General features: G+C 33.5%; 1 protein-coding gene across 1 annotated transcript; it reads right to left on the reverse strand.

The window, feature by feature from the left end:
* Nucleotides 1–2,681: 2,681 nt before the first annotated feature.
* On the reverse strand, nt 2,682–20,981 carry LOC142321182 (uncharacterized). Its single transcript, XM_075359176.1, has 4 exons — nt 20,898–20,981; nt 16,433–16,540; nt 7,434–7,547; nt 2,682–2,834 (listed from the first exon to the last, which is right to left on the reverse strand). Exons 2-4 carry the CDS (start codon nt 16,529–16,531, stop codon nt 2,682–2,684), a joined length of 366 nt encoding a protein of 121 aa, XP_075215291.1. The 5' UTR covers nt 16,532–16,540; nt 20,898–20,981.
* Nucleotides 20,982–23,388: the final 2,407 nt, after the last annotated feature.

Genomic DNA, 23,388 nt, shown 5'->3' on the forward strand with positions numbered 1-23,388 from the left:
AATTGTTGAAAAGGAAATTAGACGAAAGTCTGTCTATGAAAAAAATTGTTATAAATGGAGTACTGAACTAATGTTAATAGGACTCATCTTTCTCAAATAAAAGAAACTGCTAAAAACTTGCATCTCTATTAATTCAATTTATTATTGGGAATTACTGTTTTAATTAGAACATAAAATTACTAAATTATCACTAAAACTACTGCTCCGCAACTTCCTTTGTTAATCACACTGATAATATTGAATTAAAAGCTTTAATGGACTACTGTATTTATTTGGTATATTTAATTCTAGTAAAGAAGATGTGAGGGATCTACAGAAAGTGATGGAACTGGAAGTGTTATATTCAGGGAAACCATGTCCCTTCAGCGGTTTTTATTTCTGTTAGTTTTAACGGCACTAAAGTACACTCCAGTATACTAGATGGTGACAAAACCGCTCATATTTTCAAATTAATTAAAATGTTAATCTCAAATTGCCGGTCGAATTATTCTCCCACCAAGTATCTAATTGTAGACAAGATGCTTATCAGTTTTCAGGATCTATGCACATTTTGAATGTTCATGAAAAATAAGCCCTGAAAATATGGACACATATTTAAGGAAATCATTTGCCTTAACTCATATGAGACGACGACTTGTAGAATCCAGACTTCCAACATCGCTGACTTTAATATAAGAAATGTATTAAAAATTAAAAAAGGAAAAATCGAACCTGAATTGCTACAGAAAAAACACAGGCGATGTCATATGTGCCCATCAATCAATTACAACAAACATCACAACGTCTGTAGTGAGTGTGAGACCATGTATGCAAGTACAAATAACATCATAAGAATTAGTTGAAATTAGTTATGAATATTAAGATGTCGCTTTAAACTAGAAAGGCAATAAAAATCCTTTTCGCAGAATTTACAAAACTAATTTTTCTCTTTTGTATGAATATTAAGATGTAATTTTAAACTGTCTTTGCGATTAAATGACTTTTGACAAAAGTTACAAATATAATTCTTCTCTTTTGTATGAATATTAAGATGTAATTTTAAACTGCTTTTCTGATTAAATGAATTTTGACAAAAGTTACAAACATAATTATTCTCTTTTGTATGAATATTAAGATGCATTTTTAAACTGGTTTTGTATTTAAATGACTTTTGACAAAAGTTACAAATATAATTATTCTCTTTTGTATGAATATTAAGATGTAATTTTAAACTGCTTTTCTGATTAAATGAATTTTGACAAAAGTTACAAATATAATTCTTCTCTTTTGTATGAATATTAAGATGTAATTTTAAACTGGCTTTCTGATTAAATGACTTTTGACAAAAGTTACAAATATAATTATTCTCTTTTGTATGAATATTAAGATGTATTTCTAAATTGCTTTTGCGATTAAATGACTTTTGACAAAAGTTACAAATATAATTCTTCTCATTTGTATGAATATTAAGATGTTTTGTTAAATTGCTTTTGCGAGTAAATGACTTTTGACAAAAGTTACAAACATAATTCTCCTCTTTTGTATGAATATTAAGATGTAATTTTAAACTGTATTTGCGATTAAATGAGTTTTGACAAAAGTTACAAACATAATTCTTCTCTTTTGTATGAATATTAAGATGTAATTTTAAACTGCCTTTCCGATTAAATGACTTTTGACAAAAGTTACAAATATAATTATTCTCTTTTGTATGAATATTAAGATGTAATTTTAAACTGCTTTTGTCATTAAATGACTTTTGACAAAATGTACAAATATAATTCTTCTCTTTTGTATGAATATTAAGATGTATTTCTAAATTGCTTTTGCGATTAAATGACTTTTGACAAAAGTTACAAATATAATTCTTCTCTTTTGTATGAATATTAAGATGTTTTTTTAAACTGCTTTTGTCATTAAATGACTTTTGACAAAATGTACAAATATAATTCTTCTCTTTTGTATGAATATTAAGATGTTTTTTTAAACTGCTTTTGTGATTAAATGACTTTTGACAAAATGTACAAATATAATTCTTCTCTTTTGTATGAATGTTAAGATGTTGCTTTAAATTAAAATTACTGTTAAAAACCTTATGGCAGATTTTGCAAACATAATAAATTTTCTCTTTCGTATGAACGTTTAAATGTGATTTTAATTCAGAACTTTGATTAAAAGTCTTCGGACAAATGGTACAAACATAATTCTTCTCTTCGTTATGCTTAATAAGTTGTGTTTTTAAATTATTTTCTGGAATAACAGACTTTTGACAAAAGTTAGAATTATTTACACTACTCTTACAATTATTCTTGGTACTTCTTTTGATGGTTAATTTTTCAATAATAACCTGTAAAATTAAACCAACAATTAAAAGGTAATTATGAATTAATACAAAATTATTTCCATTACAATAACATTATTCTATTTTGTAAAAAGTTGCAAAATATGGATAAAAAACTGAATATTTTAAACATATATTCAAAATAAACATCGTTTGGAATATTTTTTAATGATTCACAAGTAAAGTTTAATGTAATAACAAACTTTACTTATCCTACTGCATATCTATACACATAGCTGAAACTTTACAGATTGTCTGGGCTAAAGGTATCCAAAACAAATGGCCTATATTTAGGAAATAAGTCCTAACTTCTTAGTACTCAAATGATAGCATAAATCTCCAAGAATTGTTCAGGGTACTTTTAATAGTCAGTAGAATATGCGTATGATGTGCAGACAAGCTGACTCCAATGCGATTGTAGTCCATCAATATGTGGATCCCACAAAAACCATTCAGTGCATGCTTTAGTTAATGGAGTTTCAATCATGTACATATGTTTAACAGCTTGTACAAACTGAATGGAATATCAATTCTTTTATGTCAAAGTTTAACGTCCTCAAAGGTACAGGGACTTTAAGAGACAGAAATCATCAAAGGTTACAGTTGTGATGAGGCTATGGATCAAGTAAGCTACGCATTCACTGCCCGTCCCATTAACTTTATTAGGCGACCTAGTTATGGACTGCAAATATCTCTTTCTACTGTTCAAAACATTACCATAAGCACTCAGTTTGCAAGAATACAAGTTACAACTCTTATTTATAGTTAGATATCTTATTTAGTGGTGAGACAACTTTTCATTTGTGCAGGATAGTTAAAGACACTCTGTCAAATTTAATGTACTTAAAACCCCATGCAGTAATCAAAAATGAAAGGGACACACCCATAGTCAATGTCTAGTTATGATGAAAAAAAAATGGTGTAATCAGACTGATCATTTTCATGGAGCCCACTGTGACAGGGCAGATTTACGTCGACCTGTTTCAGAATTTTCCGGTTCCTCAGATCCTGCCAGATTCATTTCCAACAAAATGGTGCTCCACCACAATTATATTGAGATGTTACCATGTTCCTGAACAACACTTCCCCAGATGTAAGATCTGATGAAGTACGGACTGCATGGCCAGCTAGATCTCTCAGATATCACTCCTCTAACTTTTTTGCTTGAAATTTCATTAAAAGTTGTAACAAAAGAAAGTTTGAGATTTGGACGATTTAAAATAAAAAAATTGAAGGTGTAGGTCTAATAATGAAGCTGATGCTCTTAAACACCTGGCAGGAGTTAGATTATTTTCCAGGCATCTGAAGTGCAACAAAAGGTGCATACACTGAAGTAGACAAATTTACATTAAAACATTGCGAGAGTTGATGTTTATTTAAAAAAAAGTTGCCAAGTTATGTTAACTGGTTCTCTTAATTTTAAGCTGTACTTTTAGACTGGACACTCTGTAGATTATAGTAAAACGTCATATTCTTCTGTACCAATATATGGTATTTTTATAATAAAAAACCAACATCAACAACCCAAGTAAAGAATTACAAAGTAAATGAAATAACATTTTATTTTTTATTCTAAGCACTTTTGCGGGATCCTGCATATCAGTTTTATATAATACAATTAAATAAAATTACATATCCAACATAATAAAAAATTAAAACTACAATCATATATAAAAAACATCATATAATAAAAACATTTATTTAACAAGTTAGTTAAATAAAATAACTACTTCTACAATAAATAACAACTTAAGTTTAAAAAAAATAATAAATAGAATAAATTTACGCTATGTAACCTGGAAAGCCAATTTACATTACTGAGTGGATTTAAATCACGATATTTATAAAAATTATGATTATTTCTTTTTTTTATATAAAAATGTGCTGCCATCTGTTGCTGCCTTTATAATTGTCATCTTAATATTCTGTCTGAAAGTTGATCAAGTTGGAATCTTTTGTATTTATATGTTTAAAATCTCTAAAAAAATGTCCAAACTTTGCCTAGTATTGTTTAAATTTAATTTCTTGATTTTTTCACTACATTGAAATTTTAATATTAAAATTAACTATTTACAATATTTTAATTTTTTATTATGTTTGATATGTAATTTTATATAAATATATTATATACAGCTGATGATGCAGGATCCTGTAAAGGTGCTTTTGGAATAAAAAATAAGGTAAGTGTCATTTCATTTACTTTATAATTCTGTACTTGGGTTGTTCAAGTTGAATTTTTTATTAAAAAAATACAACATATATATATATATATATATATATATATATATATATATATATATATATATGATCAAACTGGAAAACATGATTTATAATGTATAATTTTATAATAAACAAAATAAAAATATATAATTTTTTTAATTCTTCTAAATTCGCGTCCTCTTATAACAATATATTAAAAACATTTAAAAAAACTTGTAAATAAATCTGATGAAGTGGTGCGCATGCAAGAAACACTATTATATATATATATTTCCACACAGGGCAAGAAACTTAAAAACCAAACTGAGAGAGCTTGAACTACAGGTATTTGAGTGTTATCTTTTACACTGCTCCTATTAGCACTATTATTGGAGGTGTATATTACTGCTCTAATCTATTATTGTCTGTTGTAAACTATTCATGCTTCAGTGCAATAATTTTCGAGAACAGTGGTTTTCCTTGTCAACACGATTTGTCTAGTGCAATTCTGACAAGACGATTTGTCTAGTTGCAAGTCCTACACTATCAATAACTGGAGGCAAATGTTCATAATAAAAAACTGAAGTCATTGACAACAGTTTGCATCAGGTGACTCTCAATAATATTACTTTAGCATTGATGCATCAGCTGTGCAGGGTGATCACTTCGGATATCTTTTGTCAAAATATGGTAGATATGTTAAGTCTTCCTAATGTAATCACAAAATTAGATTTTATATTATTTTCTTTTCATTTACAGATTTTATGTCACAACCATGTTTAGTCTGTACCAGGTCCACTTTAAACTGCCTACCTGATAAATATTAAAACATGAACACTGAATACAATTAACAACAAATCACCCAAAGCTTACTAAAATGTCAACTCCATCAACAGGTTAAAATTCACATATTTCAGTCATCAATGAATTTCAAAAACACACTTTGCTCTCACACATTGACCATTTATCATTCACAAACATCTCAATAAATCGATATTAATTAAAATGAACTAAATACAGTTACAAACATTTTTTTTTAAAACGAACACATTGAAATATATAGACAGTAATGAAATTAACAAATCATGTTTGTTACAATAGCCAATAGTTACAATAGCTAATACTTACACGACATGGATAAAATACCATCCCATCTTTTGTCTTCACTGTGTGAAAATCTTTTATTCGAAGTTCATTGCTTTTCATATTAAGATTAACCAGTGGTGAAACATCATTCAATAAGATCTCAGATTCCTTTAAAAAAAAGATAAAGAAATCATATTACAAACTAATTAATTTCCAATAAATGTTTTTTTTTTTTTTTTGTTTCTGACTGGAACTTAGTAATAATACCACTTATATACAAATCACATATCCTAAAAATAAATATTTTTGGTAGTAAATACCATTAAAATCTATCTTGCTAAAAATTTTAGAAAAATCCAAATATTATATGACAAAATTAGGCCAAAAAAGAACAAAACTGATTTAATTTTATTTTTATATGAATTTACTATTAATAGAATACTACAATTGTTATTTATATATATATATATTATACACTTTATTTTCTCAAAGTGTATGTTGCAAAAAATTACAAAATTGCAAACACATTAATCACAAATTTAATTCTGAGAAAACTGATTTTATAAGTCAATTTAAAACAAATATGGCGGTTGTTCAGGAAGGTTTTGAAGAATTTTTTTTTAACTTTCAACTTAATTCTCTTGCAATTTGATTCATTTACCCAGATTTTCAAACTCTTTTTATATTATCAGTATGATGTGATTTGTCCAACTCTGCGAAATAAGCAGTTCCCTCACCTTTGCATAATTAGAAATGAATCTTTGTCCAATGAGCCATTTCTTAAGATTTGGGAGGAGGAAGTAATAGAAAAAAGAGGAAGTAAAAGAAAAGATATAAAAAACAAATAATCATTTAAAGATAGATTTAATGAAGATTTTAAATCATTTAAAAATAGAATTTTCTCGAATAGGTTTCTCGAATGTTGCTGACAATTTTATAATAATTTTGGATATTATTTAGTTTTAAACTATTATTTAGTTTAGAAGATAATTTGGAAATAGTTGAAAAAATTATATATATATATTTTTTTTTTTTTGAATATATATATATATATATATATATTCAAAAACGTGAATTCAGCCTTATAAATCTGCAAACAGAATTTGATTGAGACACTTTTATTAAAATTAAGTTTGTATCCAAAGATAAGATATGATAAATTAATAATTATTGTAATACGTTTTCATTATTGACTGAACAAATATTTGTTAAAAATAAAAAATCCATAAAAACATTTTGAATATTTTTAGAAGTTTAAAATTTGTTTTATTAATTTTTATTTTAAACAAACAATTTTTACACAATGTAAAAAGCTAATGGTTATTATATAAATTGTGAATAGTTAAAGAATTTATAAAAGTTATCACTGAGAATGAGCATAGGCCTGAAAGCAAATTGAAGTAAGAAATTAGAGGCAAGAGTGTTTCTCTAATTCCGTGCTTTACAGAGGCTGAAAGAATATTATATCGTACATATAGACATTTATGTACAGAGAGAAAAAAATGGACTATAAAAAGTTTAACCTGCTAAATAATTAATATATACGAGTTCACAAATCACGAGAAGATCCTCTAATTCTCTCTCTGTGTTTAACTTATAATTTCAATTTTTTCAAATAAATCTTCACTTCAATAGGGATTTTTTTTTTATCGATCTTAATTATACTGTTTTTTTTAATTTAACTTTTTTCAATTCATTTAGCAAAAACATATATGTATTAAAACTTATTAAAGTAAATTTTTACCCAATTATCCAGATCTGGCCTTGCAAAGGTTCATCTGGACAATTGGTGTTTTCACTGTATGCAGAATCTAATATCCTTACTTACCACTTCATTTTTAACTTCTAAATTTTCTGTCTTATTCAAGTTGGTGTCTTCAATTGCTAAATGATCTTTTTCGATATAAAGTAGTTCCTCTTTCATCTGTAGTAAATCTACTTGCTGTAATAAAAAACAAAAAAATGAAACATATTAACAATATTGTTGATACTCATGTACCAAAAATATTTATAAAAAATGTAATTTTTGAAGCAGTTCTCTACTGAGAATTTACACAATTATTGAGAAAAACTTCCATAAGCTTCAAAAACAACATAGATCTACCTTATTATTAAGATATATTTAAGAACAAAATATTTGTAATACTCTTAGTCAAGATTTATTTTTTAATTATACTGTTAAGGTTGACGAATCTTTATCTAATGATTCCAAAGGTTTTTAAAATAAGCTAACAAAAACAATGATAAATCTATTTTAGGTGGCCACGAAGGCGGAGCGAATGTTCTCAACACTGATGAGGCTATTGGCCAATTTTGCAGGTCCCAGGGCATCTAAGCGCAGGATATTAGCGTCTACGGTGGTGTTGGATACATAGCCGATACTACTGCTATCACATACAATATTGTATGTGATGGCGGTAAGGTGGGAGGCCTTCAGACTGAACAGCAAGTATAGGAGGTTGCCAATCAGGGTAGCCCAATTATATAGGACAGTTTCCTTGGATGCTTCACTAGTGGTGGCGTCAATGCCACCATTTGACCTCATAGCCAAGGAAAAAAGGGATAGGATCACAGAAGGCAAGGACCCGTATGTTTATTGAATAGCAGGAGGTGGAAGAAGTAGAGTAGAGTTGTGGACGGCACCGAGTGCAGACGTGTTTGTTAGCTCCGCGATATTTTACTTTTTGATTGGGTTTTTTTGATTTTTTACTGGATACGGACATCGGAAATTATAGTGGTATGGTTAATGGACACAAGTGCAAAGTTTTTTGAGTTTCGGTTTTTTTTTTTTTTTGAAAATACAAAATTTTGAGGAAAGTGTAGAGAACTTTTAGTGCTACAGCCCTTTTGGACAACGGTTAAGAACCGAAGGGGTGTGGGATTGTAAGTAAATGCAACTACACGGACAGAGTGAGTTAAAAAGTACTTTGAATAAGTTTTTCTTTTTTAAGTGTTTAAGTATATACATTTAACTTACATAGAGACAAATTTTGCAAATCAAGCGACAAGCTCTGGCTTGTTCGTGACGTCATTGAAATACAAGTAAACAAGGACTTGTAAAATTTTCAGAAGTTTTACTGTGTACTAGTAGAAATTTTTCTAAGTGTTTGCGATACTTTACACGGGCAAACTCCTATCCTCCATATCTCCTATAGTTTTTACCATAGAACCAAAATTCCCAAATATCTATCCGAAACCAAAGATTTCTGACCTTCTGACCGCCCCTCATATTTTGACCGCCCCTCATATTTTGACCCCCCCCCCAAAATTTTTGACCCCGGATTTGGACACATACATTTTACTTCCCCCCCAAATTTTTTTGGGGGCACCCGCCCGCGTGGGGTATCATAGGACTCGGAATCAACCCCTGATTTCGAATCCGAAGCTCGCTTCCAATAGAAGATAAGGCCTCTCCAGAGGACATTACAGGATTAAATCAAGGAAAAGCAAAGTGGAAGACAGTAGAGGGGAGAACCGCCAAGCGGCCTAGAGCAGGCTCATCAGAAGAAGAGGAGGCCCCCCTTAATTTGAAGGAGGTTACGTACAGGCTGGGTAATGCACTATTACAGCTTAGGCAACTAACTGGCAAGGCCAGTGTAACGGCAATCAAGGCTCATGAGAGGGAGCTGACAGAAATTTATAAAGATTTACAACGAATAAATGATGAGACTCCAGACACAGTTGACCAAAGTACGCAAACCGAAAGTCATGGCAGGAACGAGATGTCAGATATTCTATATTCTAGATGTAGAGATGACAGATGAACAACTGATAGACAGATTACCCACACGATGGTCAACCTGGGCAATGAACAGGCTGACCCAGGAGAAAGATCTAAGACCAGGAGATGACAGCTGTTTTTTCATCGATTTGAATGGATTAAAGCCATCCAGCCGGTATGCTGGGACGGCACCTGGGGCAATGATCTTACAAGACTGCACCATCCTCGAAGATGGAAAGATCACAAATACCGGAATTAGGTACACGGTAATCTATGACTCTAGAGAAGGAGATATTATAATCTCATATTATAAAGGCCTTACCAAGAGCTGTAGGTAAGCTGGAGTCAGCTGTCTTTGTGGTTCCCAGTGGTGTAGCGGGCATCATAGTGAGAAAAATAGTAATATACATGATGAGGAAGGGTAAGACCTTGCTGAGGATGTTACTCCCCAGCCTGAGCGAACAAGGGAGGGCAAGGTCGAGGTCGGTATCAACAAGAAAGGGAACCCCCCTGGTCGTTGGAAGTAAAACGGTCGTAGTAAGGGCCCCCGGTAAATCTTATGCCAATCTGTTGAAAACCATGAAAGAAAAGGTTAAGGTTGAGGAGGCTGGCGAAATACTGTCAATTAAACAGGGAAGGGATCAACAACTAGAGGTCTGAATTAGTGGGGCGCAGAAGGCGGGGGAGTTTTCCTCCCTGCTGAAGAACAGAGCAGAGGATCTCCAGGTGGATATAAGAACAAAAGGAGACCGCAGAACAGTCGTTCATGTAAAAGACATGCTAGGCGACACTACTGAGCGAGAGGTCAGGGAAGCGGTAGAGAAGGTACTAGGACAAGGAGAAAACTTTCAAGTCACATCACTAAGGGAGGCATTTGGAAACACAAAAAATGCCACGGTGGTCACAAGTCAAAGGAATGCAACGAAATTAATTGCAGCAAGGCTGAGAGTAGGGTGGGTGAGTTGCAGGGCCTACATCCGGACGGATATAGAGAAATGTTATCGATGTTGGGATGTCGGTCACAGCAGAAGAGTGCAGAGGCCAGGACCGTTCAAACCTCTGCTTCAACTGTGGTAAACCCGGCCATGTAATTAAAGATTGCAAGGAGGCGACCATATGCCTGGACTGTGGAGCCACTTCACATAGGACCGGCAACCCGTGCTGTAACAAAGGTCATGACTAAAGTAATACTAGTTAATAATAACAGGAGCCTACTCTCTAGTCATTTGAGCATAGAAATAGCAGCTAGATATGAAGCGGACTTCCTGGTGGCCACCGAACCTAATGTGTATTCGGCGGCCAGAGAACAGTGGCTGACCGATGGGAATGGTGATGTGGCAATTAGAAAGATCGTTGGAAATGTGGATTATGATCTGTATGGTAGAGGTGACGGACTCATTGCTGTTGAAGTAAGCGATAAGATTATAATAGGTGTATATATCAGCCCTAACTGCAGCAGGGAATCTCTTAAGAACAGACTCCTTGACCTCCAACAAGTCATTATACGAGCTCGGAAGAGAATTGTAGTCCTTGGAGACTTTAACTGCAGGACTGTTCTAGCTGGAGCGGTCTCCTCGAACGCTAGAGGAAAACTCCTGGAGGAATTGCTGGCAGCGACAGGAATGACATGTATTAATGACGGAACAGCCACCTACCAAGCAAGAGGGCATCAATCGGTCCTGGATTTAGTTATAATTGATGGAAGGATGCGCACTGATGCAGCTGATTTCATGGTTCTTAATGACGAAACAGCCAGCGATCACAGAGCCATCTTTGTTAACTTCAGAGAGCAACGGCCAGAAATAAGACAGATAAATAACAATATCAGACTGTCTGATCAACAGATATATAGAGTGGCTAATAATGCGGCAAATAGAATTAGAAATAGTACTCAGATAACACCTGAAATATTCCAAAATATAGTTAAAGAAGAGATGGCGAACATACCGAGGAGAAATAATATTAAACATAATATGGTCTACTGGTGGTCCAGGGAGATAGAGGAACAGCGTAGAATTATGCAAAGACACAAGAGGACGGCCCAGAGGTTGCGAGCTAGAGTTGGTTCGGAAATAGGATGTAACATTGCGACAGAGCAATATAGGCAAGCGAGAAAGACGCTTAACTTCCTCATAAAGCAAGCCAAAAGAAGGAAATGGTTAGAACTATGCGAGGAGTTGAATGCTGATCCGTGGGGAAAGGCTTTCAAAATTGTAACCTAGCGGCTTGGGAGACAAGCTCCGACACTGAATGAACAAAACAGCTGCGTTGCAGATCAGAAAGTTATTCCCCAGAACGGAGGAGCAATATAATAGAGAGGTGATAGAATGCCAGGGAGGAAGATTTACACAAAAAGAGGTCATGGAAGCTATAAATAAATTAAAAAATAAGAAAAGCCCCGGCCCAGATGGCATCCAAGCGGCCATCATTAAGATAATAGCTAGAATCGTACCTTAGGAAATAGTCGATGTAGCCAGCTACGGCCTACAAAATAGAAGCTTCCCTGAATGCTGGAAGGAAGCAAGAACAGTCTTCCTCCCAAAGGCAGGACAAATTCAAGAGAACACAGCATATAGACCGATTACGCTCATAAATAATATGGGAAAAGTAGTTGAAAGGTTGTTAGAAAATAGACTTAGAGAGGAAATAGAGGAAAAACAATGTCTACATCCGGAACAATACGGATTTAGAAAGGGATGGTCCACGGTGACCGCAGTCGAGAAGGTAAAAAACTGGGCATTAAATTGCAGAAGCGGTACATGGAGGACTAGAAAAATCCCCATGATCATAATGCTTGATGTTAGAAACGCATTTGGTACGGTCCCCTGGACAGCCATCATTGAGGCGCTTCAAGCCATGCGAATAAGTAAATACTTAGTAAATCAGATAGATCAATATCTGCAAAATAGGTTCATAGAGGTCAAAACCCTAGAAAGGAAAGCCATATTTCAGGTATTCAGAGGGGTGCCGCAGGGATCTGTCCTTGGCCCAACCTTATGGAATGTTTTCTATGATAAAATCTTCAGGCTGAACTACCCCGAAGGGGTATCGATAGTAGGATACGCGGATGATATCTCAATATTAGTAGAAGACAGAGATATAAATGAACTGGAGAACAAGGCAAACCAAGCCCTTAGAACAATAGATGAATGGATGGAGGATAACAAATTAGAAATAGCTCCTAATAAATCCTGTTACCTGGTCCTCTCGGGTAGAAGACCATTAAGAAGTGTGAATCTAAATATCAGAGAACAGAGAATCGATGAAGTAAAAGAAACAAAATACTTGGGGGTACTTCTGGACAAACGTTTAAGGTTCAGCAAGCATATTGATATGATTTGTGGGAGAGTTACTCCTGCTGTAAAGGGATTAAGAGGATTATTTCAAAACCACGGCTCGCCTAAAATGGTTATTCGAAGATTGATAACCGCGGCTATCACTTCGGCGGTACTGTATGCGGCTCCCATATGGGGGGCGGAAATGAACATACAGCGAAATAAAAAGAAGTTGAGAAGTGTCCATAGACTGGCATTGCTGCGTGTAGCTGCTAGTTACTGTACGGTATCGTATTACGCGCTGTGCGTACTGACCGGGGTCCTACACATAGACCTTCAGATAAAAGCCAGAACCCTCAGACACAGCGGTATGTCGAAAGAAGAGATGGAAGGGATTATAGAACAAGAATGGCAAGAAGAGTGGGCAGGGTCCAGAGTGGGAGAATGGACCAGACGCCTAATCCCTAATATTAAAACCTGGAATAACAATAGACTTGGAGATGTCAATTTTTACATGACACAATTACTGTCGGGGCACGGCTCTTTCGGTCAGTATCTGTATAGGATGGGAAAAGAGCCACCCCGCAGTGCATCTATTGTCCAGAGAACGACGATGCCGAACATACGTTGTTCATATGTCCAAGATAGGCCGTTAACAGAGGTCAAATAGTAATTAATGGTCTTACACCAGAAAATCTCATAAACCGCTTGGGGTACAACAATGAGAACTGGGAATGGTTCCGCAGGTTCGCCGGGGAGGTCCTGCGGGCCAAAGAGGATGAAGACAGAAGAATGGGAGTATAAACAGTAGGGTAGGGCGGACAGTCACTCCATGGAGGGCCTGTACGCCTTGGTGTGCGGGTACCTGAGAAGGGGGTGAACTCCAGGGGAGTTTGAGTTTGGGTTAAAATAAAAGACCAAGTCCCGGTCGGCGGGGTCGTTCCTGCGGGAGCCTAGGCTCTTTGTGAGGTCAGCGCTGTCGATTAGAGGCCAAAGGCGTAAAGACCGAGTACCGGTTCCCTGCTGAGGCGCTGGGGGACGGCATAGCCGGACCTTGGCTCTAAAGCGAGGGATTAGAGGCAGGCAATGTAAAACAAAAGATCCGAGACCGGGGAGGCCAACCTGCCGTGCCGGACGTATAGCCGGCGGGTGGGGGACGCCTCCTTTGAGAGTAAAAGGACACTCTCCCCGACTGAGTATACTTAATTGGATATCCAATCGGGGATAGTAGAAAAAAAAAAAAAGGAGGTGGAAGAATCCAAAAGGACATTAGAGGTATATTTTGATCCCAGAAGTAGCTGCTGTATTGGTCAATAGACCAAGGGTTATTTGGGTTCTACGTCTGCAGGATTGGAAGGAGGTGTACAGATCAATGTAAGTATTGTGAAGAAACTAACACATTGGAGCACATCATTTTCAAGTGTCCCAGGTGGAAGGAAGAATTGGCATGTGATGGTTTGGACTCGCTTGGGGGGTCATGCAGTTGATGCTCTTGTTCGGTGAGAGTTGGACCATGTGTTCACAGTGGTTTCTGGTGGAGCGCTCCACCAGAAACTACTAAAGGAAGAAGATGAGGTGAGCAGCAAAGATGTCAGTTGAGGGTAGTGCTGGGCACCAGTCTTTGGGGGCAGGTGACAGGTGTGCCTCGACACTGCCATCAGCAATGGCTCCCATGAAATGCATTCCTGCCATTAAAGGCTAGCATAGCTGTGTGGAGTTAAGAATCTACTTGTATAGTAAATATTGAGTTGTAAATATCATGTGAATGTAGTGTGTAAATATTTTTATGAATGTGAGGTGTACATGTGATGCACGTAGTGCTGAAGTTGAGCCTTTACAGCAGTTCCAGTACCACATTGCCTGAGGGAATGGGCTTTTAGCGAGTCCACTGCAGTAGGCGGTGAACCTCACACCCAGTATGTACAGGCTACTGAGCGTTTGGTTTAGGCATGTTTTCCCACTTCCGATGTAAAACAAAAAAAAAAAACACTAGTTTCTATTTTTTTATGTACTTATGATTTTGCATTCATCGGTCTCATGCCTCTCTATTAAATTAAATATAAATAAATAAATTAAAAAATTTACCTCTTGCAAAAATTTAAAAACTTACCAAATACAATTACCCGGCCTTTGCTTGAGAATAAAAATGGAAAATTAGGCCTTAACAACAAAGACAATTGCAAAAATATACGAAGTACTTCAAAAAATTATTAAACTGCCATGAACCAGCAGTAAGATTTCATTTCCAAAATCCAACATGAACTAATTATGCAGACACCACCCATCTGCACAGATTACAGTGACAGGCCTTAACTGTCCATTTCACGACTCTAATAAGATGACATCTATTACATTGATTGTGTCTAGCGGGTCAGTTACTGCTGCACACTTCTCATACTAAGCGGCCGATATGATGTTATACCATCAGGTAGTTTACCTAGTTTGATTGGTTTCAGCTATTTTCCATACATCGAGAAAATATTCAATGTTGAGAATGGATGTACAGTAATAATAATTATAATAGCTGAACAAGAACTTTACGATGAGTGAAGTTAGCATTGTAGATAATTTATGAATTAGATAGTATGCAAACAATGAAGATATTGGATTTTAAAGTTTAATGATAAGAAAATTAGAATTTATTTTGCAAAAGCAGCAAAATTTATTTGTTCTGAATGAATACATAAAAATGTTAAAAACATCTATTCATATGTTAAAAACAGCTGCTGGGTTGCTGGGTTATGTATGAGATTTTTCACTCATTTTCTTATTTCTGCATGCCAGCAATCTGTTAATTTTTTTCAAATTAAAAATCTTTTTGGGTGAAATTAAAATTAATTTAATATATATTCTTAGAATTAAGCTTCACTTTAACAAAGCAGTACTTGCTGATAATACTTCCTATCTCTATCTATACTATTATATAAAGAGGCAGAGGGTTTTCGTTTGTTTGGGATAAACAAAAAAACTCCTTAATCACTTTCAACCAAATTTTTACCCACATTTCTCAGCATAACTGAGAAGGTTTTTAGATATGTTTTCAATCTCAAAAAAAAAAAAAATGAGTATATATCTGTAGCAGTGGAGATTTTCCGGTTGAAGCACAATCATTAATGAACTGTGAGTCATCACTGTGTGAGGTGAGGTTGAACTGAATGCATCATATCAGTCGACTGAAAATATTACAAAAATAATGAGTAATATTAAATTTTGAACAATTTCTTTCTGTTTAACAATAATGACCTTCCCTTGGGGTATGCATGTGAGGCTAGAATGGTGAGGTATACGAACACCTCATGGGAGGCTAGCCCAATCATTACTATGAACTATTAACAAACGGGGTGTCCCTGGACCACTTTTTTGGAGGTGCTCTTATATCAGAAAACAATCACCCGATTTTGAAAATTCAAACTGGGAATATATATATAGTTTGTCTGTTTGCTCATGCATCATGTGAGAGGAAGCTGACTGATTACTTTCAAATTTCAGAATACATATGTGTTACCCCAGAGAAGGTTTTAAGCCATTAACCGAGGCCCTAGCTCCCTTGAACATTGAGATATTAAAAATATTCATTATTTCTTCACTCCCAAGATGGGTGAAGTTGTGAATTAAAGAAATTCATCAAGGAAAAGATAGATTTATTCTTCTACTTCACTACTGAATATTTCTGCCGCCATTGCAAAGAAATAAGTTATGAATTTTTCATTGTCAAATGCATGTGTACTTTAGTTACTCCTATTACCTATATTTCATAATTTAGTTTCTTTTTCAGGGTTCTGTCCAACCTCATCATGTATGTTACAATATCCAATAATTATAAATACTTACATGACATGGATAAAATTCCTTCTCTTCTTCTGCCTTTATAGTGTGTACATCATTAATTTTAAGATTAATCCGAGGTGGAATGTCATCATTTAATGACATCTCAGATTTCTATAAAAATAAGATGAAAAAAACCTTACAAAAATGTTGAAATTAATTAATATTCAATAAAATATCTTTTTTTATTCTGACAAACTTAAATATACCATTGTAAATTAAAAAAAATATTAAAAAAAAAGGTCTTTCAACCCATCAAAGACAGAAAAGAAGACACAAATTATTTAACCCCTTCATAGTTTTTGATGAAATAACTCATCAAATAACTACCCTGATAAAAATTTCCTTGACGAAATAATTCGTCATCCACTTTTTTGCTGAAAAGTGCCACTGATGAATTATGAATTGACCCATTTAATTGTGTTTGTTGATGGGTTACTGTAACATATGCGAGTCTAGTTCCATTTTTACTCTAATTTATTGCTGAAGCGGTAGTATCATATTGTTTCTCTATTCTATATGTCCTATAAATTATTCTAATAATTACATATATTCTAATTACATATTCTATATGTACAAATAAATTAGTTGACATTCTTTATGTCAAGCAGACTAATCTTTTTGTCAAAGATTTCATTAAAAAAAAAAAAATAACTACCAAACCAGTTTTTGAGGTTTCACCTGTGGAAACAGACTGATAATTATGAGATGCTTTTGTTTGTAGCTGTATATATGCTATCAGGAATTACCTGAAAGCCATAGACTGAAAGTTATTACACAAACCATCTCCTTTTTACAACTCTTGGATTTGGAAAAGTGTTAGCCCAAAGAATCAAACTTTTATTGTATTCCCTCAATTTTACTCATGATGATAATACTAATAAATCTCCAAAAAATAAAATCGATTATTGACTATCTTGTTAAAAAATTCAGAGATGTATATACACCAGAAAAAATTTTAGCAGATGATGAAAGTTTACTGGAAAGGTAGGCTAAATTTCATTCACTACAAGATACACTACAAGATTTCACCACCTTACAAGATAGTGTTGTTTTCTAAAAATTGTAAGATTGTAAACAATATTAATTTTTTTTATCGCAAAATAAGCATGAAACTAGTGCATGGAACATGGAAATGTCACTTTATAGTGTATGAAAAATGTCACACCTAAGCAGGATTTGATATTGATCATGAATATAAATTTATTAATAAGAAGAGAGTTCCATAAGCTACAAAAACAATATAAATCTACTTTAATTAAAAATGAAATTCATAGTGTGTGATAAGGAGGGAAAAATAATGTTGACAACTAAATTCAGATTAGACTGTGTAGAATTAATATGGAAAGGAAAGAAAGCAGTGGTTCTAAATGCTGTCATATATATATATATATATATATATATACTTTTTATTCCCTTAATGTGTATGTTGCAATTTGTTCAAGTAGTTAACAATAAAACTACCCTACCGTGGGCCAATTAGATGAGAATGATATGTGTAATCTTGTACACTCAAATCTCTGCTACAGAGGAATTACTTTTTATCAGTGTTTATTTTACTGGAGGTTTTTAACTGAATTTTTGCAATTCATTCAGGAAACACACACACATTAAGGAATTTATTAATCTCAATTATAAAAGTAAATTTCTACACATAGAAACTTTTTTTTGTTTTTGCACCATACTTTTTTGTTACATTGTACAAATTTACATATATTCCAAATATCTTTCTGGGTCAATCCATTTAATGTGACCCAAGAATTGACACCAATTCCACCAAAAAAAATTGAAACTCACCCACTTGTTTTCCACATGTCTCAGGACCTTAAAATTAAAAGTCTTTTTTTTATTTAAGCAGTTTATTTGTGGCAGCCATTTTTGTTATGGTACACACACCTATTTTTTGTGATTGCAAGGGTTTATAAAACAATCGTAACTAAAAAACTGTAAGTCCGGAAAGAATGAAACAAAAAGCAATATATTCATATTTTTTCAAGGTGAAAGAATGGTCTAGCGGTTTATTTACCTATCTCTCTTCTTTCTACGAGAAAATTAGCGATAAATTTGATCTTGAAAAACAGGGAAATTTTAATTTTGGTAATTTTTTTATGAGGCGAGGATGCCAAACACAGTTTGAATTATTTTTTTACATGTAGGTATTGTTAGTAGTTTTACCATAAATAATATGAATAGTGATATAATACTTAACCCCTAATTTTTTATGAATTTTTGGAAACTAATCTTTTTACATGATTTAAGTTTTGGCTTCAAATAATTTCCACCACTTGTAGTGTTTTTGTAGATGTTTATGGAAAATAAAATAGTTTCTTGTGTACTGTACTAATAAAAAAATTATAACCTCTCAAAAATCATGAAAAACTTGTTACAAGCAATACAATTTTGACTTAATAAAAGGGATTTCTTGTCTTCTTGGCGATTTAATATCTTTATGCTTAATACTATAGTTGAAATAGACTTGTTTGAACCATTCAATTGCAGTGCTCATCTTATAACTGGCGCTTGAATTCATTTCCAGTCATCAGGAAAATTCATGCTGCAACATGCTCATTTATGCATGTTGCATCACTTAGCTTCGCAGTTACAGACTGGTGTGTCTGACATTAGTTAGTGACCTGTTCACATCTTTACCAAGTGTCACAAATTTTATCCTATTTTTGAAAGTGTTTATTAAATAAATAAGTTTTCATCATTATATTACCAAATTTTAAAATTATTTAAATTTTTACATTATTTTTCAAGTAAAACAATGGAAGAACAATGTCCCATAGGAATTTATGTGAATGAAGAGTGTCAAAACATTGTACTGGTACAAGGCATAAAAACTAAGCAACTGTCTTTGTAGATTACAAAAAGGCAAACAACTCAATCAATAGCACTTCCTTATTTAATATGCTACAAGAATTTGGTATGGATCCCAACACAATTAACATAACTAAATAGATTCTTCCAAACACCTCTCATAAACAGCTTTCTTATAATTACCTAACGATAGTTCTTTATATTTTATAGTAGCTTGAATGAGGTTATATTTGATATTGATTCATTTATGTTGGCAATAATAAATAATTACTCTGAAGATGAATTTTTAAATAAATTATATTAAAACAAAAATTATTTATGTGCATCCTGTACAGAGATCACCTTGCTATTTCTTATTTAAGAACTAGAACTAAAGATCTCCCAGTTATAAGATTTGAACACTCACTATACCACTTAGCTGCTGTGACTGAAAATATACAAATAAGTTACTTATTTAACAAATATGTTTAATTACAGTTTACTACAAAACATCACGAGTTGGAAGGCGCCATTTTGGATTTAATGGAGGAACCCCCCCACCAAAAACATATTAATAAATCCCATTATAAGCTGAACCACCAGCCCACACTCTTGTTATCTAAAAACTTTTTCTAATTTGTACGCCCCATTTTAGAATACTTATTTGTTTCAACATGCCCACTATAATAAAGGTTACCAAAAATAGGGAAAAATACTAACTTAGCATTAATCAGATTAAGCAGAATTCAAAAAACAATGCAAGCTTGTTTAAATATATAAATGTCAATAAGCACAGGTTCATTGAAGTTCTATTTATTATGTCAGTGAAACAGATTCATAATATTGGTTTGTAAATCTTTGTTTACACACATCTTTGTTCTACATCATGCCATAGATTTCAAATTTTGTGTGTATATATATATTTTATAGTAAATTTTTAATTTAATAATACATTATTAATACTTTAATTAAAGTGAGTGGACCAACCCCTTAAGTCTCTTAGCATCCCTAAGGATATGGTAGCACTCACATTTAGTGATCATGGATTTATTCAATGTATAATCACTTCTAACCACAAATTACCTGTTAAAAATTAAAAGTTAATAAACAATAGGAAGAATTAATGTTCAAGTACTATTAATAATTATGTACTAAAAATCTATTATTTCTTTAGACAGAAATTTCTTAACGGTAGCTAGTTGCATCATTGCCTAAGAAGTACGGTTGAGAGTAAAACAAATCTGACACTCATCGTGCCAAGTTTAAATGAAATTGGCACTCTTAGGGCAATGGCACAATAAATGAACTTAACTGTTAAGGTTATTTCTCCATTCTACTGAGAAGGCTTGTGCCGTCTCAGATAAAACTGGTTTGTAACAAGAACAGCATGAAAGGTTTGGGCATTAAAATATGATATATGTGTAATCATTTCTGAAGGACTGTGAAATTGAAGTTCAGTCTGTGTTTGCATGGGGTAAATGAAATTTACAGTCGCACACTTAAAATGTGATTATACAAGTTTCTGAACAACTTTCCTTTTGTGGAAAACGATTTTACAACGAACTAAAATGAATTTACATGACTGTTTAAAGTTCACGCTACAAATTATCAATATAAAAAACTCAAACTTAAATTCTACTGATTTATATTAGAATAGCATAACATTACTTACTTAGTCAAATAAACAAAGTAAACACCAACAATTACACAATAATAATATTACAACATCTACAACATATCTTCCTAACAAAGCTTTCCCACAATTTTATCAGTGATGCCAACACATGCAAATGTATACTTTAATACCTAAGATATCTCGATATAATCTTGGAAAAAATATATATACATACATATAATATTGCACATTATACTTATTAAACAATTTCTTATTCACGGAAAAGTTAAGTGGTAAAATGTAAAAATAAAAAATGTAAAGAAATTTTCATAAAATTCTTAGAACCGATTGTAAGTTTTAAAATAATAAAAAATAATCCGGCATTTAATAATAATAATAAAGTTCTCATAAACTTGTTTGGAGTTGTTTATTGGTCCCAGACATCTTGAAACATGAACATCTTTGTACGCACAACGATGACAAAATACAGAATGCATCACCCTAAATCCGAAGTGAAATGTCTGTATATCTCTTAAAGAAGATGATAGAGGTCTCGACCTAAAATCACTTTGTAACAGACACATTGCTTCAATGAAGTGATATTTTCTCTCCAGATCTGAAACATCATCATAACACAAAGCAGTAGTTTCATCGGACAAGGGTTACTCCCCTCTAAATCTGAATGGTGACAATTTGTACTCCTGTATCATTACAACTAGGGATAGGATCCAGGCATGGAAATCTAAGGCGCTCCACGGTAGATTTCTCCATTCCCACGAAAATGCTGATAACGACCCATTTACGCGTTAGCTGAGGGACGAATTTCTATTTAGAGAAACTGAACGTTTTGTACGTGCCATCCAGGATCAGGTCGTTGCGATGAACAATTACAAGAAGTTCATAGAAAATCAGGACATCAGTGATGAGTGCCGGATGTGTCACCAATTATCGGAGACAATTGATCATTTGTTAACTGAATGCGCCAGTCTGGCTGACAAGGAAATCTGCATCACCACGATCTTACATTAAACACTGTTCATCAGGCGTTGGCGTTGAAATTAGGACTCGTAGATGACAGGGAGCAGTGTCCTTGTTATGAATATAAGGCGAGGCCTGTGCTGGAAAATGAGCACTATAGACTGTGTTAGATCTCTCGGTAAATACTGCTAAAATTATTGCTGTGAATAGGCCAGACATGGTTCTCCCAAACATTAAAGAAAAGACTGCTCTTCTCATTGATGTCACTCATCCATCTGATCACAATATTAATAAGGCTGAGCAGATAAAATAACCAAGTACAACCCTCTGGCAATAGAGTATAAGGAAATTTACAGACTGAACTCAGTTAAGTCATTCCCGTTGTGATAACAGCAACTTGATTGATTAATAAAAATTCGAAGAAGCTGATAGAAAAGGTTGCCCTGGATCCTAAACTCAAAATTTCAATAGATCGGTAATTCTGGAGAAGTGTAGGATTGTACAGACTGTGTTAAATGCACCACATCACTAAATGAGGCATCTCGTACTGGAGTTCCGGATTTGAATTATCTCTGAGATGAAAAGATAATAATAATGTTTTCGTTATATATAAAAGTAATACGAAAATGTAGTAGTTGAACATAAAAATTCAAATAACATTGTCGTTAATAACCTGAACAACAAGTAATCATTTTTAATTACTTCATAGCTTTTTGTCGATGACGGTCAGAGATTATATTAATTTAAAAACACATACTTCCGTAACAACAAACCGAAACAAATTTATTATCTTTTTTTTTAAATACGTACTCCAGATATATTATAAGAATTTAGTAGTCGTTTTTTTTGGTGTAGGCTCTTATCATCTAAACTCCCTCCCCCACAAATAACTCTTGAAGACCGGACCTGTCAGAAAGTGGTCGGCAAGGAACGCAGTGGAGCCCACGGGTACCGATAGAACTCGTACATCCCCGTCAGGCCTCTCCTTACTCTTTTTCATTTTATCCTCCGGAACCATCGTAAGGTATTACTTCAGAGTATATATATGAATGTAAATGAAATGTAGTCTTGTACAGTCTCAGGTAGACTGTTTCTGAAATGTGTGGTTAATTGAAATCCAACAACCAAAGAACACTGGTATCCATGATCTATTGTTCAAATTCATATAGAAGTAACTGCCTTTCCTAGGATTTGAACTTGGATTCATCCATTTGAGACACACTAAGATCACGTACTCAACATCCTCAAGGGTGTCACAATAGAAACACAAATCTTACTTGCTGCCCTTGTGAGCAGATACAACCTGAAGCAGAGATGACCGAACAGGAACTGAGTAAGTTAATAGTTTACCTTGCAGCTGTTTCACACTGGTGTCAGATGACATTATTAAGCGGTTTATTTTTTAAATCGGTATAAACATATTTTAGAATATGTTCAAAATAAATATCAACTGATATAAACTTTTTTAATGCAAGTAGATATCTATAATTTGTTTGTTCATGATAATGTATAAATGAGGTGAATGAATGTTTGTAAATGTCTTGAAGGAGAGAAGCTCAACAGCAAATGT

Source organism: Lycorma delicatula, chromosome 3 (assembly GCF_047948215.1).
Source record: "Lycorma delicatula isolate Av1 chromosome 3, ASM4794821v1, whole genome shotgun sequence".
NCBI classification, from domain to species: domain Eukaryota; kingdom Metazoa; phylum Arthropoda; class Insecta; order Hemiptera; family Fulgoridae; genus Lycorma; species Lycorma delicatula.